The sequence below is a fragment of the Ascaphus truei genome, chromosome 1 (assembly GCF_040206685.1).
Source record: "Ascaphus truei isolate aAscTru1 chromosome 1, aAscTru1.hap1, whole genome shotgun sequence".
NCBI classification, from domain to species: Eukaryota; Metazoa; Chordata; class Amphibia; order Anura; family Ascaphidae; genus Ascaphus; species Ascaphus truei.
In genome coordinates, this window is record NC_134483.1 from 188,162,884 (window position 1) to 188,179,333 (window position 16,450).

Here is a 16,450-nt window from a genome sequence, read left to right on the forward strand (position 1 = left end):
GATGCAAGGGGGGAGAGAGTGAGATGAGAGATGCAGGGGGGGAGAGAGAGATGGGAGATGCAGGGGGGGAGAGAGAGATGGGAGATGTAGGGGGGCAGAGAGATGGAAGATGCAGGGGGGGTGCAGCTTGCCGCCGGACTCTTTCCCCTCCTGCCCCCGATATCCCTGCGGCAGCTGCCCGGGAGGGGAGGTGGGCTTGGGGGTGCGGGAGGTGGGCTCGGGGGGGGCACGGGAGGTGGGCTCGGGGGCCCACAGGAGGTGGGCTCGGGGGGAGCGTGGGAATCTGGCCGCGGGGGGAGCGCGGGGGAAGCAGGCCGCAGGATTAGCTGGTACTTCCCCCTCCGTCCCACGTTGGGAGCGGGGGGAGGGGCCGCCGCAGGAGCTGGTACTTCCCTCTCCGTCCCACGTTGGGAGCGGCCCTGACCTGCTGCCATTTTTCACCACGCGCCTGCCCCGCAATTCCTGAGAGCCGCACGGACGTGCCCCAAGAGCTCGCGAGCCACGATTTGACGACCCCTGCCCTAGACTGTTACCAGGGAAAGGGTCCAGAGCTAGATGGTACAGCACACAGACCTTAGCTAATTGAGCTCCTGTCGGCGTCCTCGTGGTGTCTTTGGACTGCAGCCCGGAAGTCCATCGTCACGGACGTCACTGCGTCACGTAATGCCCATTGCCATAACAACGAGACGCTCCGTTACGTCACACGGCATCAAGTTGACATGACAATGGGATGCATTATGGTGACAAAGCATCACGTGATGCCACATTGTCATGGCAACATGTCACTGCCTGCCGTTAGTGCCTCGTTGTCATGGCCACGGGGGGCGTGACGTGATGTACATTGTGTTATAAATAATTTTTTTAAGTGTCCCGGTTTTTCATTTTGAAAATCTGGTCACCCTACCCTAACCTCATCAGTGTGAGAGGAGCCACTCTGGTCCTGTTAGGATTAATGATAACAGTTATGTTCCATTGACTGATTGTTAAGTACTGCAGAATTACACTGGAGGGGTAATAACACAAGGTTTCATTTCCTTTTTGTGGTGTGCTAAAGATGTGTGCTGGTTGCACACGCAGCTCAGTCACTGCAGCAACCACAACAACACGCACCACGTGGGCTGTCAGGATGGAGTCATCTCATGAATAATTTATAATCCCGTTCGTGGATCTGGTAGCTGATTGGGCACTTGCTAACTGCGGAGGCGGTAAGTGGAGGCGGCAAGGCGTGACCTGCGTCGTTACGTCACAAGCCCCGACAACTGGTAGGTAGCAGCTCTCATGGGGGAGGGGTTTCCGGTGATTGACAGCCAGACAAGACTTGATATTGGCCGCTCATGGGGCGGAACCTGTGAGTGACAACGGCAGAAGCCAATAGGTTAGGGAGCAGGCGGGGTCCTGCGGTGATTGGCAGTGAGGGGAGACTAGGTAAACGCAGTTGGTCGATTTTCGTTGTTCGTCGGCTTTGGGTCGGGAATGAGACGCTCTTGAGGGAGACACCCCTTGTCAAGACGCTGGACAACTGCCTGTATTCGCTGCAGTCGGGTACTGGTGCGACTGTGTAATCATTGTTGGTCACGCTCTATGCTTTTTCAATGCTGTAATGTGAAGGCAGTTCCAACCGTTTTAGCCTGCGTACCTCGCGCCGCACCATGTCCGCGTGCCGCACTCCGCCATTATAGCTGCACCTTGCGCCTACACCCCCTCTCCCCACCTCCCTCTGTTAGCGCGCTGCCCACCCTCTCCCCCCCACCCCCTCTGTCCTCGCGCTGCCAACCCTCTCCCCCCCACCCCCTCTGTCCGCGCGCTGCCTCCTCTCCCTGCCTCCTCTCCCTATCCCCTCTGTCCGCGTGTACCGCGTGCCTCCCCCCCCTGTCCGCGCGCTGCTTCCGCCTTCTTCCCCCTCCTGTCCACGTGCTGCCTCCCTTCTGCTCCCTCGCCCGCCCCTGTCCGCGCGCTGCCTCCCCTGGGAATCACCAGGTGCTTGTACTACATTCAGTTCCAGGGACCCCCACCAAACTATCTGAGCTGCCTACTGGTGAAGTTACTGCCTTTAAATCTCCCTTCTGGTAAAATGGCTGCCAAATTTCGGGCCAATAGAAAGCTAAATAAAAACTTGTGGCTTCTTATTGGATGTCCTTTTAAGTCCCCTTTAAGATCCAGGAAGTAATACTGGTAAGTATCTTTTTAGTTGTTTAAAAAAAGTGCATTTTTAAAAGTTAAACTTGTATTTTTTTTTTTTTTTTTTGCAGGTGGGATGAAGGGGGCACCAAGCAGCCCAGTTTCCACCGCCATGCAGGAGACCTTTGGCTGCGCAGTAGCAAACCGCTTTTACCAGCTCTTGGACGATGAGTCTGACCCCTTTGACATCCTTCAGAAGGCAGAGGAGGAGAAGAACCGCCGCAAGAAAGACGAGACGGCCGGCTCTGCAGCTTCTAAGAAAGCCGGGGCCCAGAAAGGTGGCAAGAAGGAGACTCAGAAAGAGAGGAAGGTGCTGTCTGCTGGAGCCACCACAGAGGTCCCAGAGCCACAACAAACAGGTCCGCATGTAGCTAAAAGTAAAGCAGGACCACTGCAAAATATATGCCAACACTGAGTATTTGTTCATATCAGTCTTGTTTACAACGAAGCGGTGATGTTTAGTCAGTTGAATGTACGTCAGGGGTGCTCGTTTCTCCCCCCCCCCCCCCCCCTGAAAATCTTACACACCCCACTTTTCGTACCCCATATCTCGGTGGTTTGTGTTGTCTATTACTGCTTATCTGATTATTTGATGGGCTTTTATGGCCTTAAATACATAAAAGGGCCTTACACTTTTCTCAGGTACAGTGCCACTCCCTATTCCTTCTTTTGCTCTGTATTGGGAAGTATGTAATGCTGCCATTTGTGTAACACGCAGAAATGGTCAAGGTGGAATTAATTCTCGTGGTGACGACCGTAAAATGTATGATTTTGTTCCTTTCAAGTCCTTATGAGAGAAAAGCCATGCTCCATATACATGTAGTTCTCTTTGGCAATTCTTGACGTGTCTTGTCTGACCTGCACAATGTATTTTCCTGATCATGAGGTACTTCACTTAGAAGTAACCGTTTTCGTATTTTAGCACTCTGGCAAAATAAGTTAATTTGGGCTACAGTCTTATTTTACATGACATTTCAGATCTAAAGATTACCTTTTCACATCCTACCTAAAACAGGTATATGAATTGTTAAAATACATCTACTTTTGGTGTCTTCCAAACGCAAGTTAATACACATTTGATTAGTCTAAGCATTATGTAAATATAATTCCTAAATAAATTGAATTGATCTTCCTCAAACTGGATGTATTGATGCCTGAAAATAGACTTGATTACCTGTTGGCTTAGTCACAGGTGTCCTGAAAGGAAGTTTGTTTCCCATCTCTTCCCCCTGCCCCCCCCAACAAAAAAAGGTCCAGCAATAAAAGATACATGTGGATAAGAAACAATGGCAGGAGGCTAACGGGCCTCCTAACCCACAGGTGTGTTTAAAGGTGGACCGCTAGTTTGTACAGACTATATATAGTTTCTGGTAGTGCTAGAAATATTGTGTAAATTCTGACTGATTTTGTCTGTAACGGTGAGTAAATGTTGTCTACTACCATGTGTTCAGGTACAGTACTGATCATTTCAAAACGATGGCAAATATCCTAAAGATTATGTTCCCAATGTTCCATGTCGAACGTGTCCCCCTTGGAGACTTTACTTGGCTCTTATGATGTCTTGGCAAAAAATGAAATGTAATCAATCTAATCAGAAGCCTGTAGTACAGTATGAGCTTTACGGGCTCTTTATAAACTGAAGATGATATACATGTGGCACTTGCTACCCTTAAACGCAAGTAAAGTTGATGCACTTGAGAAAATATTAGCTATAGCTTGACAAAGGAAGAGGCATACAAGCATATGCTGAACAAGTTAACATTAAACAGCAGCATTGATCCAGGCAGTAATCTGATTTTACACTTGTGACTTAATTGCCAAATGTTGCACTGATGTTTTGTTTGCCTTCATCATGATCAATTAACTATACATTTTCACAGCATTAAGCAAGATGGAACTCGAACAGGAAAGACTTTAGATCTCTGTAAAGGCTGTTAGAGGGCATAATCCGTGATGTGTGATCTGTGACAATAGTCTAGACAGTGAAGTTCTGATTCCATTGTACTATTTGATTCCACTTCATGTTGCGTATTGATCCACAGCTTTAACCCTTTGCGGTCCAATTAAATTTTCATTAAGTGCGCCAGTAGGTCTAATTTAATTTTCGGGGAGGGGGAGGGGGGAGAACCACAAACGGCTTTTTTTTTTTTTGCACGCAAACTCGGAGCACACAATCACAACTCGCAGCACGCACACACTCGCTGCACACACTACTCACAGCGCGCACTCACTGCACGCATGCGCTCACTACTCACTGCACACACACACACTCACTGCACACTGACACTACAACCCCCTACCTCCCTACCTCCGGTGTCAGCTGTTGGGAGTCATCGTGGGGATCGGTGCAGGGCTGGGGGGGTGGGCGGATCGGTGCAGGGCTTGGGGGGTGGGCGGATTGGCGCAGGGCTTGGGGGGTGGGCGGATTGGTGCAGGGTGGGGGGGGTGGGCGGATCGGCGCAGGCCTTTGGGGGTGGGCGGATCGGCGCAGGGCTTTGAGGGTGGGCGGATCGGAGCAGGGGTCGGCGAGGGGGGGGGGGGCATCAGTGCGGTGCAAGGGGAATGCGGGGGATGTGCTGACGACGCCTAACTCCACACAATACCTTCCCCTCCCTCCTCACGATCCGACATTGGACCGTAACTGGCAAAATATTAGTGTCGGATATATTCCGACATTGGACCGGAAAGGGTTAAGGCTCACGTAAAAGGTATCCAGATGCATCTATAGTTCTTTTGATACCCCCTTTGTATCTAAAGCCCTCTCCCGCCTTAAACCTTTCTAACTTACTGCCCCGCACCTCTGGAATGCCCTTCCCCTCAGTACCCGACTAGCACCCTCCCTATCCACCTTTTAAGACCCACCTTAAGACACACTTGCTTAAAGAAGCATATGAATAGCACTGTGGATATTCTGAACACATGATACATAAAGCTTGGCCCCCTGCAGACACACTTACCAGAACTCCCTCCTACTGTCTCTGTACGTTCCCCTACCTACCAATTAGACCGTAAGCTCCTCGGGGCAGGGACTCCTCTTCCATAATGTCACTTTTATGTCTGAAGCACTTATTCCCATGATCTGTTTATATTATCTGTTATTTATTTGATTACCACATGTATTACTACTGTGAAGCGCTATGTACATTAATGGCTCTATATAAATAAAGACATAAAATACGATACATTTTTAGTACTAACCAGCTTTTTGTTTTTGTTTTAAGTCCCGAAGCGAGCACCTAAACGTGGAGAGAGAGAGGGTCAAAATGAGAACTATGGCGCAGAAGTAAAAGTTGACCGGGTTGAACGGAGAACAGCTTTCAGGGAATTCCGTCCTAATGTCATAGAAAAGCCTCTGGAGTACAGCATTGAAAAGTGTGTACAACTTCTACATTTCGTATGCAACTTTGTCTTTACTGGTGACGTTTGCACCAAGGTCAACAGATTGTTAAAGTGCCTTATAAATTAAGAGATTAATGCACCTTAATTTATGAACTACGTTTATAAATGGGTATCGTTATCCCACTAGAACAGGGGTCTCAACTACGGACTGGGGGCAACATCAAGCACCCCACAAGATTTTTATCCGGCCCGCAGCAACTTGAAGAAAAATAAATAAATAAATATATATATATATATCTCATTATGTATCATTTCCCAGTGTAAGCACTGCATCCCTTCTTTGTAATTGTCACATGTCTCTTCTGTTCTGAATCATATCATGCTGATTACCCCAAAGATATCTGAATAAACTTAATTTAATAAATATATAAAAATTATATTAAAAAAAATATTAATTCTTTGGCCTTCAAATGTGTAGAATATTTGATGTGTCCCTCGTACTGAAGTTTGGCGACCACTGCACTGAAAAATAGAAAGTGTGTGGTGTTCGTGTTTTTTTTTTTTTTTTTTTTTTTAACAAATAAATTGGGCAGACTGTCCTGAATTGGTATAGGCAACCTTACATTTTGAGAATGTCATGTCGTACTTGCTTTAGTTTATGCAAATTGTTTGCCACCAAACTTTCACATGTTGTGTACTGCAGCTTGTGTGAAGTACAATAGGAACATTCAATATAAAAGTAGGTGAGCATGAAGTTTATGCAAGCCTCCAATATTGGTGCTACTAGAGCAGGGGAGTGCAAACTTTTCCTGCTGGGCCCCTCTGCTGCCTGCTCCGGAACTCCCCCCCCCCCCCCCCGTCCATGGCAGATGCATCACATGACCCTGCCGCGTTGCCATTGAGACATGGTACAGCTTCTGAATCCCGGTAAGTTTTCTTGTTGCAGAGAACAAGAAATCTTTAATTAAATTCTTGTTGCATTTAATTTAAATGCCTGGGGGAAGAGCGTGGGACCTCTGCAACCGCTCGCACCCCCCCCGACAAATCTCCCACCCTCCAGTTTGCGCACCCCTGTACTAGAGCATCGGTGATGGTCAACCCTGCTGAAAAGGTGACCTTGACAAGTGTTTAAAGTGTCGCCCCCAGTTTTTTTTTATTTTTGAACCGTATCTGAACTGGGGATATCCCTTACAAATTTCCTAGCTTTGGAGACAGCTAGATATATTTTATTATTATATCAAAGATGGCGCTCTGGTCTTCCAATAGGAAGCTGCTATGTAATTTTGCTGACATCGCAGCTTCCTATTGGTCCATGGGAGTGAAGCCTGAAGGGGCAGCACTCATTGAATTTCCAGAAGGGACCAGAAACAGCAGCACTAAAAAAAAAGAAGTAAAGATCATATGAACCGGGTCATCTTTTGAGCTAAAAATGACTGTTCACCTACAAGAACCCAACTTTCAATTCTTTTAAATATTAAATGTTCCAAAGGGCATTGGTTCCAGCCCTTATGACGTCCCGTGTATGCCATGGGTTTTAATCTTCCCTGGGGGCACTTAAAGTACAGCTAAACATTTAATTTAGTTAGTAAGAATGTGCTGGTGGGTTAGTGAGGTTACTTGTCTTTGACTACTACATAGATTTATGTGCTGCTGGGTATAGTCCATGTACAAATTCTGCAGCTTGCACTTGTTCACTTTTTTTTTTTTAACGGGATGGTCCTTCATAGGCACAACAAATCTAAACAACTTGCAAAGGTAACAGACTTTTGATAAAAAATGCAATGGGGCAATATACGATGAGAAAGGACCTTTTTTATCTTCTCTTAGGCCCCTGGAGCGCTTGGACAGAGGGAGACCAGAAAGAGGTTGGGGAGGTGGAAGAGGTGGTATGCGAGGCCGTGGAAGAGGTGGATTCCCAAGGAATGTAGATGGTGTGGACCAAAGAGGGAAGCGAGAGTTTGAAAGGCACAGTGGTAGTGACCGAGCGTAAGTATTTTTATATTTATCTGTAATTGATGGGCTGGCTTATGACCAAATAATTGTAAGCTCTCTACAGAAGAGGGTTCTCTCTCCTCTCCCCCGACACTTACTGTATTATGTGCAGAGTACATTGTTGGCACTACAAAAATATACATGTATACAACTAAAGGAGTGACACCATAAAAATCCCCTGGAAACCCCCTGCCCCTGAAGAAACTTGCATCTGAAGGTGATGGTCGCTAATGTTTTAAAGCGGCAAATGGGAAGTCGCAAGGGATACTGTCATTGCTTCCTACTGGAACATGGGACATTTTTATATTTATTTTTTTTGTCACTTTTTTTACCCACCATAACCTTGTGTGGTGATTACCGACTTTTAATCTCATTTGAGCAAATGCCAGCAACCAACCTCACACTGATACCCATCAAGGTTGAAACATATCTGTGAGTGGGTTTACTGGCTTTGCATCTCCCAGGCCCTTGCTTAAAAGCTGTGTCTAAAGCGGCATGCATTGGCTAAGGGTTGCTCATGTAATGTGAGTTTGAGATAAAAGGTGGCACTGTGTGCTCATTTGCATGTCATTTCCCAGAATCCCTTGCTGCAGTGGAAGTGCTGTGTGCTGGGTGATAATGGTGAAGGACAGGGTTTCAGACCTGTCTAAGACATGCAAATGAATATACAGGAATATTTACAGTTGCTTTATGCTTTACTGTGGAAGGTTTTTGTCACTTTTTTTTACCGTGTGTGTGTGTCCGTGTCCGTTTCTGTGCCCTGTCAGATGTAAGCATCTTGGAGAAGCAGGGGGCCGCTTAAATCTGTGCTGTTCACCTCTGGAGACCCCTGCTTACCAGGGCCAGCATGATGTAGCTGCCTGTGCACAGTCCTGTGGTTAAAAGCCAAGCGCTCTCCCCCACAAAAATGACACTAATTTTTGGGGTAAGGAGCACAGGGCCTCTGTAGCTCTTACCTTCTCTGGCGGCATTTTCTCCGACATAGTCCCATCATGGCTTGGCGATGTCCAATGGTGTCAAGATTACATATGGCGTCACATTTTCAATGACAATGTGATGTCCCGTTATCATGACACCATAAAGACAGGACCATGCACGAGGAGATGCCGGGAGGAGCCGATGATGCCGCCAGAGAAGGTAAGAGCTGAGGCCCCGCACATGCCCTGCCAACATCCCAGACAGCCCTGCTGCTTACCACCTAGTAAAGTGCACATCTGCGCATTTTTGTTTTTGCAATGTAGTGTAAAATTGCTTTAATCTGTTTACAACATGACAGTAAACACATGTTCATACAGGCATGTTACTTGCTTTATAATATATTTCAATCCTTGATAGTCCGTTTTGAGGATTAACCAAAAGGACAGTCTTTAATCTCTGACAGTAGTTAATGCATCTTATTACCACCTGTGTATTGGATCATTTACAAAAGAGCATCTCTTAATTTGTCTGGTAAGAGTCTAGTGATTTTTAATTTGGAAATTTAAATATATGGGGCTTGGTGGGATATAAGTAGAAAATATGTGCCCTATAGCCCCCAACAATCCAGATCATACACATGTCCCGAAGCCCTTATGGCTGTCTGCTTCCCAACAATCCACGTTTAACAATGCTGAATTCTGGTTGTGCGTATGGGGTCATATCTGCTTTATGGCCCTTTTTCAATAAGCATTTGCACACTACTGCAATACTCTTGTAACTTTCCTGGGATAGAGTGCAAATGTAAGAGCCCTTAAGTTTTCAGGGCATGTTCCTTAAGGCCTGGGACATAGTAAGTTTAAGCTCGCTGAGCAGATGCACAAAGCCCCTGCATCTGTCATCAGCGCGGCTATGGGAAGTTTGAAATTTGCCGCTCGGGGAAGCGGAGGAGCGGTCACGTGACCGCTCCCATCCAATGGGAGCGGGGGACTAGCCACGCCTCCGCCGCGCGCTCACTGCCTCGCCTGCAAGGACAGAAAAAAGCTCATTTTCAGCAGGCGAGGCAGAGCAGGAGCGCGCCTCAGTGAGCTTCCAATTACTATGTCCCAGGCCTAAGGCTAAGGCCCCGGTAACTCCGCTGCAACGCGCGCCCGCGAGATTGGTGGCGCGTGCAGCCGATTACCTGGTCTGCAGGGAGCTGCAGGAAGAGAGACCGGGGGGGGAGGGAGTGACGAACCAAATATTATTATTTTATTTTTTTGTCTAGTGGAATCAGAGCAGAAGACAAGAGGGGTGGAAGTGGATCTCGCAACTGGGGCTCAGTTAAAGATGATATGAGGTACAAAACAAATATGGCCCAATTTAGGCGTGTGTGTTCTCTTTAATTTATTTGTATTAATTGGTGAATTTAAATTAGGCTGCCAATCCATGCAGCATGTGCCAAATCTTGGTAAATGAACATTTAAATATCTGAAATGTTATCCCAACTTTGTACTGCTAAATCTATATTTGTGTTTTTTCTAGTGAAATAGAGCACACTCCAATGGAGGAAAATACAGAAACCGATGACACACAGGAAGTGGCTGAGGGGGAACCTGATGCCAAGTAAGTATTCAAATAAATTTGTTTTTATAGTCACAATGCAAATTTATTTGACATGTACTGTAGGTCAGGGATGACCAACTCCAATCCTCAAAGGCCACCAACAGGTCAGAATATCCTTGCTTCAGCACAGGTGGCAGTTGAAGCCTGACCTGTTGGTGGCCCTTGAGGATGATTTGGCCACCCCTGCTGTAGGTGCATATGTAAGCAAGTTAAGCTGTGAAACTGAAACCTGATTCTTTGATTACTGATGTTCTGCAGAATGACTGAAGAATCTGCTCCAGAAATGACCTTAGATGAATGGAAATCGCTTCAGCATCAGAACAGGCCTAAACCAGAGTTCAACATACGGAAACCAGAATCCGCTGTGCCTACCAAAGCTTTGGTGATCCACAAGTCCAAGTTTAAAGATGTAAGTTTGTTTTTTGTTTTTTTGTGAACATGGTTTTGTAACCAGAAATGCACAATACATGAACCAGTGTGGCAGCTAATGGGGTATATTATTAAACTCCCTAAGCTGTCTCAATTTAGTGTGGAATTCAGTTGGCTTATTCACAATCAAGGCTCTCAAATGAAGCCCAAATATAAAAGCTGGTTAAGCTTGTGAATACATTTTCCGGTGATTCAGAAGTGAAAAAACATATTGTATTCAGTCTGAATCAAAATACATAACAAATGTAGCACTAAGATGCTTTGTGAATGCCTCATTTGTACATTATACCAAGCAAAACATAACATTGCAGGCGCAAAATACCAATCTTTTTGTCAGGTAAAATTAGGTAAGTACTTGGTACTTTCACTATTTTGAAACTTTCATTAGTGGAGACAGGTCTTTTATCTGCACTAAAGTGTTAACAGGATGTGAGATTCATGTGAAGGTTGAAGCAAAGTGTGTATCTCTAGCAACACATTTGGCTTATTTGTTTTCTCCCCACTCTATATATTGTATAAATTAAAATCGGACCTTGCAGTTTTGAGGTTTGTGCTCTTGTAGGACCACATTTTGAATTGGTGGCAATGCTCTGTTTGGTCAAAAATACTGTTTACATCAGGTTATAAGGTTTAATCTTTATACTGTAGTTACTGCACCTTTTTCTCATTCTGGCCTATCCAGCTGCAACAAATGAAGCTCAGGAGCTGTATTAATCCATTTCTATGCTCTTAGAATCTGAAGGAGGAAGATGATGATTACCATCCTTGCTTCCGCAAACCTGCCAACGATATCACTTCTCAGTTGGATATTAACTTTGGGAGCCTGGCTCGCCCAAGCCGTGGAGGAAGAGGTGGCCCCCGTGGAGGCCGTGGGCGTATCAGAAGGGAAGAGCCGTTCCCCCACGAAGTGGTCAATGTACCTCCTCAAATGGTATGTGGTTATACAGTTATAACATTCTGCTATTGAGTCACTGCTTTGACGTGCGTGTGTGCCTTCTCTCCAAGTAATTTTTAACGTTTTAAAATGACTGTTGCATGCAGGCTTTACATTTTACACATGCTCTGCTGACTTGTCTTTATTCTGCTGCTGTGTTTTCAGTCATTTCTTGACACTGCACAGTACCACTGTTTTTCTGTTCTAAGGGAGTGAGATGCAGTAATAATACCCCTTATCCAAGCACCTTCATTCTTGGTTACATATAGCCTTTTTCAGGCAACAAATAAAAGCGCAATGCCCACTTTGTCCAGGCAAATATACATCGTGTGTGAATGATGAGGTTTTCTCCCTTTCCAGGAGCATGTCCTAGCACCAAACCCAGATGACCCTGAGGATTTTCCTGCACTAGCTTGATTGGATCCCCCAGTCTCATTCGGATCTTGAAGTGGCTTTGTTCCGAAGGGGAAAAAAGGAGCAACTATTTATCAATGTGGGGAACAATGTTTTTGCAAGTCTACAGGAAACAAATAGAATTTCTTGTAGTGTTAAATAATTGCACTTTCATGGTATTTGGTTTATTATTGGGTAGGGATACAAGAGGTCTGCACTGGAGTTAGATTTCACTTGATTGTAACATTGCTATTAATCTAACACATCCTTTCTGGAATGACCTGAAGGGTGTTTTCTTAAAGCAATCTTTCAACCCCTAGTTGTGAAGGAGACTTTGTTTCTTCAAATGCTCTTTCAGACTAGGGCGGTGTGGGGGGAGGGGAGTTAAAATGTCTGTATATATGATCTTTCTTATAAGGAGGTACTTAAGAAGCAAGTTGCAAAATGTAGGAAAAAAAATATTTGGTGTAGACTATTGCAGTTCCTGTTGATGTTGTAGTTGCTTTCCCTACTTCAGTGTAAAATATATACCTTTTTATGCAGTTACACTGTAGTTATTCAAATGTTTAAATAAATAAACTTGCTTGCTCACTGCAATGTCTTGTCACGTCTGATTTTTCTGGAAAGTCTGCTTACCACAATATGGTGTTTAAGAAGCATAATTTCTTTGTAGTCTTTACAACAAAAGACAGAAAATTAACGTGGGGCTTTTTTGTCTTTTGTATACATTTTGGCCACGCTCAGTAGCACTCCTTTTGGACACATATATTATGCATGTGTGGTGGGTTTCTTGAGCTTGCTGGGATTTAATGTTAACTTATTTTCAGCTGGTCTCAGCTGTTTGGAGGTTGGACCCTTCTCACTCTACTCTTCTAAGTTAGCAGGTCTTTTCATGTTACTGGGTTTGGACAGATCCAATGTGGTCATTCTCCCTCCACATAGAGGTAAATAAGAATTGTTATCGGGTAGTGTTAGGACCTGCTTTCTGGTCTTGCCTTTATGTGGCTGCAGGCTTATAATACATTGGCCAAAGGGTTTAACTAAATTACCCTTTTTCAAGAGAATATATAAGTATTTCACTGTATTTTTTGTCACATTGGATGTAGCTTTGGGCTTTTCTGTCTTTTGTTGTATACATTTTGGCCACGCTCAGTAGCACTCCTTTTGACACTCATTTATATATTTGTGGTGGGTTTGGGGGTTTCTTGAGCTTGCTGGGATTTTGTGTGTTTATGAATCTTTACATCAGGCTGGATACAAAGTGTCTTTGACAAGACTGCTTTCTCAATCTTGTATCTACTCGCTCACCTTTTCTGAAGTCTTGCAGAATTGGGGTGGGGTTGAAATTCACTAAACTCTTAAATAGGAACAAATGTGTATGTGAAAATAACAGCCTTGATTGAGCTCATAATAGGCCTATTGTCATGTTTTGCATTGCCTTGAAATTAAATGTTCTCTTAAATCTTGGTGCTACGCTTGGTGAATTTCACTAATGGTGGTTTTTGCATTGGCCCCTCTAACTGCAGTGAGCGATACAAACTTAATTTGAAAGGATCTCAACTGGCAAAGCAATGGGCACATTGCAAAAGATATGCGTGCAGAGCATTGCTGTAAAGTATTTTATTTTTACTGTAGAAGCCAGAGGCTTGCCAGTGACAATTTTCGTTTGTTTTTCCCCCCAGTTAAAAAAAAAAAAAAAAATGAAAGGTGATGCAGTAGCACTAGTGGCATTTTCTCCCCCCCCCCCCCCCCCCCAAAAAAAAATTGCATGATGGTTTCTGAGATCAAGGAGCAGGTTTTTGTCTGTTCGAATACAAATGACAGATTACATCTGATCACACAGCCCTCCAACGACCACTTAATCTTGGTCACTCTGAAAATCCAATATGCAACATTTAGCAAAAATACAGGAGCGGCCAAAGTTCAGAAGTGAGAATTGTTTTGGACGAGAGTACCATGTCCACACACGGAGGCTCTCGGCCAAGAACAATTCAGGACCTCGGTCAATTAAACAATTTTTTATAGGTAGATTTGTTTTTAGCAGGGGATTTTGCATTAAGAAATGAGGAATGAATCATCCATTTATAAATCAGTATATATTTTGGTTTCTTAGAATTCCCGAGCCACACTGGGTACTTTCAGCTAGTTCATAATGTAGTACAGTTCTGTGAGGAAGTCAAAGCTTCGTTGGTTGCATTTTTCATTCTGCATGGAAACAATGACTGCTAAGGTTTTAAAATACTGGCATGAAAATTAATATGTAATTCTGGTACATAATAGACAAAGCAATTGGCTAAAAGCAGCATTGTTGAATGGGAGGCTGTACTGAAACATAAACATGCTATACTCCAGATCAGCGGTGCGCAAACTGTCGGGAGGGGGCGCAAGATTATGTAGGGGGGGGCGCGGGCTGCGTGCAGGGAAACCTGGGGGCGGGCAGAGCTGTGTGCGGGCGGCCAGAAGCTCCGTGCTGCTGCTGCTTCTATGTGTCTGTGTCTTGCAGAGGGGGCGGGGCTTCTCTCTGCACACAGACTGCCCCTCCTTCTCTTCCTATCTGCTTCCCGCACTAGTTGTGAGCAGCATGGGGGGTTGGGGGATCGGAGCATGTCGCCCCCTCAGGAGAAAGTGTGTGTGTGTGTGTGTGTGTGTGTGTGTGTGTGTGTGTGGTGGGGGGGGGATTGAGATTGTGGATTGTGTGTGTGGGGGACAGGGGGATTGTGTTTGTGTGTGTTGTAATGCAGTGGTGCGCAAACGGGGGGCAATGAGGCGCAAGATTATTTAGGGGGCGCAGGCGGCGTGCGACAAACTGGGTGCGCGGGTCGGCAGACGCTGTGCGCGAGGGGCGGCCAAGAAGTGCACGGGCGGGCAGCTGAAGATGTGTGCGGGTGGCTGAACAGGGTAGTGCAGGTGGCGGCAACGTGATGGTGTGTGAGCGCACGCGCAGGGGCTTTGGAGGTACGGGGAGCAGCACGCCCGAGCACGGTGAAGTCAAACGCAACTCTTTCCGGTGTCTGCCCTGCAATAGCGCTGTGTTCCTGCTCTCCTCCGCTGGCAAACTGCTTCGCTGTGATCCTCTGCAAGTAAAAGGGTAGGCAGCCACTGTATCAATCATACTATGAATGTACAGAAATAATGTAAAAAAACTGTGAAAACACAACATTGAAAACGGGAAAAAATAAATAATGTAGGTAGGAGTTTGGATGACAATGGGGATAGCAAAACAAAAAGCATGGAGGGGAAGGAAGAAAAAAAAGGGGAGGGGAAGAGGGAAGGGAGGTAGCAAAGAGGTGGATGAATGCCCCCCCAAAGGATTGCCTTTGTGCACTTACGCTCTCCCAAGCTTGGTGCTTGGGGAGACAAACAAAATTGACTGATGTGTGCTCAGCAGCGGTCAACACACAGACACACACACACAAATAGCCCCGATCCACGCTTGCAAAATTATGCAGGACACCCTGTGCTCATGCTTGGAGAGTTGGTGATGTCACCGCTCTCAGCGGCAGCGTGGACGCAGCCTAATTTTGCAAACGCGAGCTGCTGAAATATGTAAGTATTTAAACATATTTGGATTTATATTGTATACCATTTAATAAAGGGTTTTTTTTTTTTTTTTCATGTGATTTTGATTACATCAGGCAGGGGGGGCCCGAGAAATTTTATGGGTTAAAAGGGGGGCTCGGCATAAGAAGTTTGCTCACCCCTGCTCCAGATCTTGCCATGCATTTAATCGAGGAAGGGGGTGGGGGTGGATTAAAATAGCAATGTGCAGGTCCTGTAACAACCCTTTCCTCCCTCTTCAACCCCTCCCTCATGATTATATATTTCATTTCCCCCTGTTTGAACATAGTCCATATAAATGTATCTTTTTCTACTAATGGACCCCTGAGAGCAGCTTGATAGTTTTTTTTTTTTTTTTGCTGCTTTTGTTTATAGTTTGTTTGAAACTGTTCAAGAAATCAAAAAAAGAATTGTAAGGTAGTGAAAATACAAAATAATTGGACTGTATATCACTTGTGCATCCACTGTTCACAATTTTATTTATATATATATATATATATATATATATATATATATATATATATATATATATATATAATTTTTTTTTTTGTGTGTCAATGTTAAATGTGTTTTAATAATTTTAGAAGAATACAATGTGAACATTAAAAATAAAGTGGCAGTCATGTTACTTTAGTGATGTTGTCGTTTTGGTTGACGCACTACTACAATTTCACAAAACGCTCAATTAAGCATAACTACTTTTGTGAGGAAGCTGCAATGTTATTTAGAAGCACAGATACTCAACACTCGTATACGTAACTACTGAAGAAACTGAACATTTTAAGAGTCGAATTTGCTTCATCCTTCAGTAAAGCAGACAATACTTGCTGAAGTGACACAAATGCCCATTTTACACAAGGTAAAGCAATGGTACAAAAAAGTGTTTTTTTCCACACTTGCTTAATTAACCTTGTTGTGTACCAGCTTCATGCTGCAGAATCAAAGGTGCAGCCCCATGCAATGTGGTGGGGTTTTTTTTATTTATTTATTATTATAAATATGTAAAGAATGGGACAATGTATAATTTTACGTTCATACCTAAACTGGCACTCCTCTTATAAATCTGTAAATCCTGATTGTCACACAATGTTTCAATTCAAGCCTTCA

The 16,450-nt window shown here is 44.7% G+C and overlaps 1 protein-coding gene across 5 annotated transcripts; it reads left to right on the forward strand.

Moving 5' to 3' along the window:
• The first annotated feature begins 1,283 nt into the window (after nucleotides 1-1,283).
• HABP4 (hyaluronan binding protein 4) lies at nucleotides 1,284-12,382 on the forward strand. 5 transcript variants are annotated; one of them, XM_075599256.1, is made up of 9 exons: nucleotides 1,284-1,425; nucleotides 2,250-2,537; nucleotides 5,400-5,550; nucleotides 7,345-7,503; nucleotides 9,692-9,763; nucleotides 9,949-10,029; nucleotides 10,288-10,438; nucleotides 11,192-11,389; nucleotides 11,753-12,382. In XM_075599256.1, exons 2-9 carry the CDS (start codon nucleotides 2,255-2,257, stop codon nucleotides 11,807-11,809), a joined length of 1,152 nt encoding a protein of 383 aa, XP_075455371.1. In that variant the 5' UTR covers nucleotides 1,284-1,425; nucleotides 2,250-2,254; the 3' UTR covers nucleotides 11,810-12,382. The 5 variants fall into 5 exon arrangements, with proteins under 5 accessions (XP_075455371.1, XP_075455389.1, XP_075455353.1 ...); XM_075599238.1 differs by having other exon boundaries at nucleotides 1,387-1,542; XM_075599247.1 differs by having other exon boundaries at nucleotides 1,418-1,548.
• The last annotated feature ends 4,068 nt before the right edge of the window (nucleotides 12,383-16,450 follow it).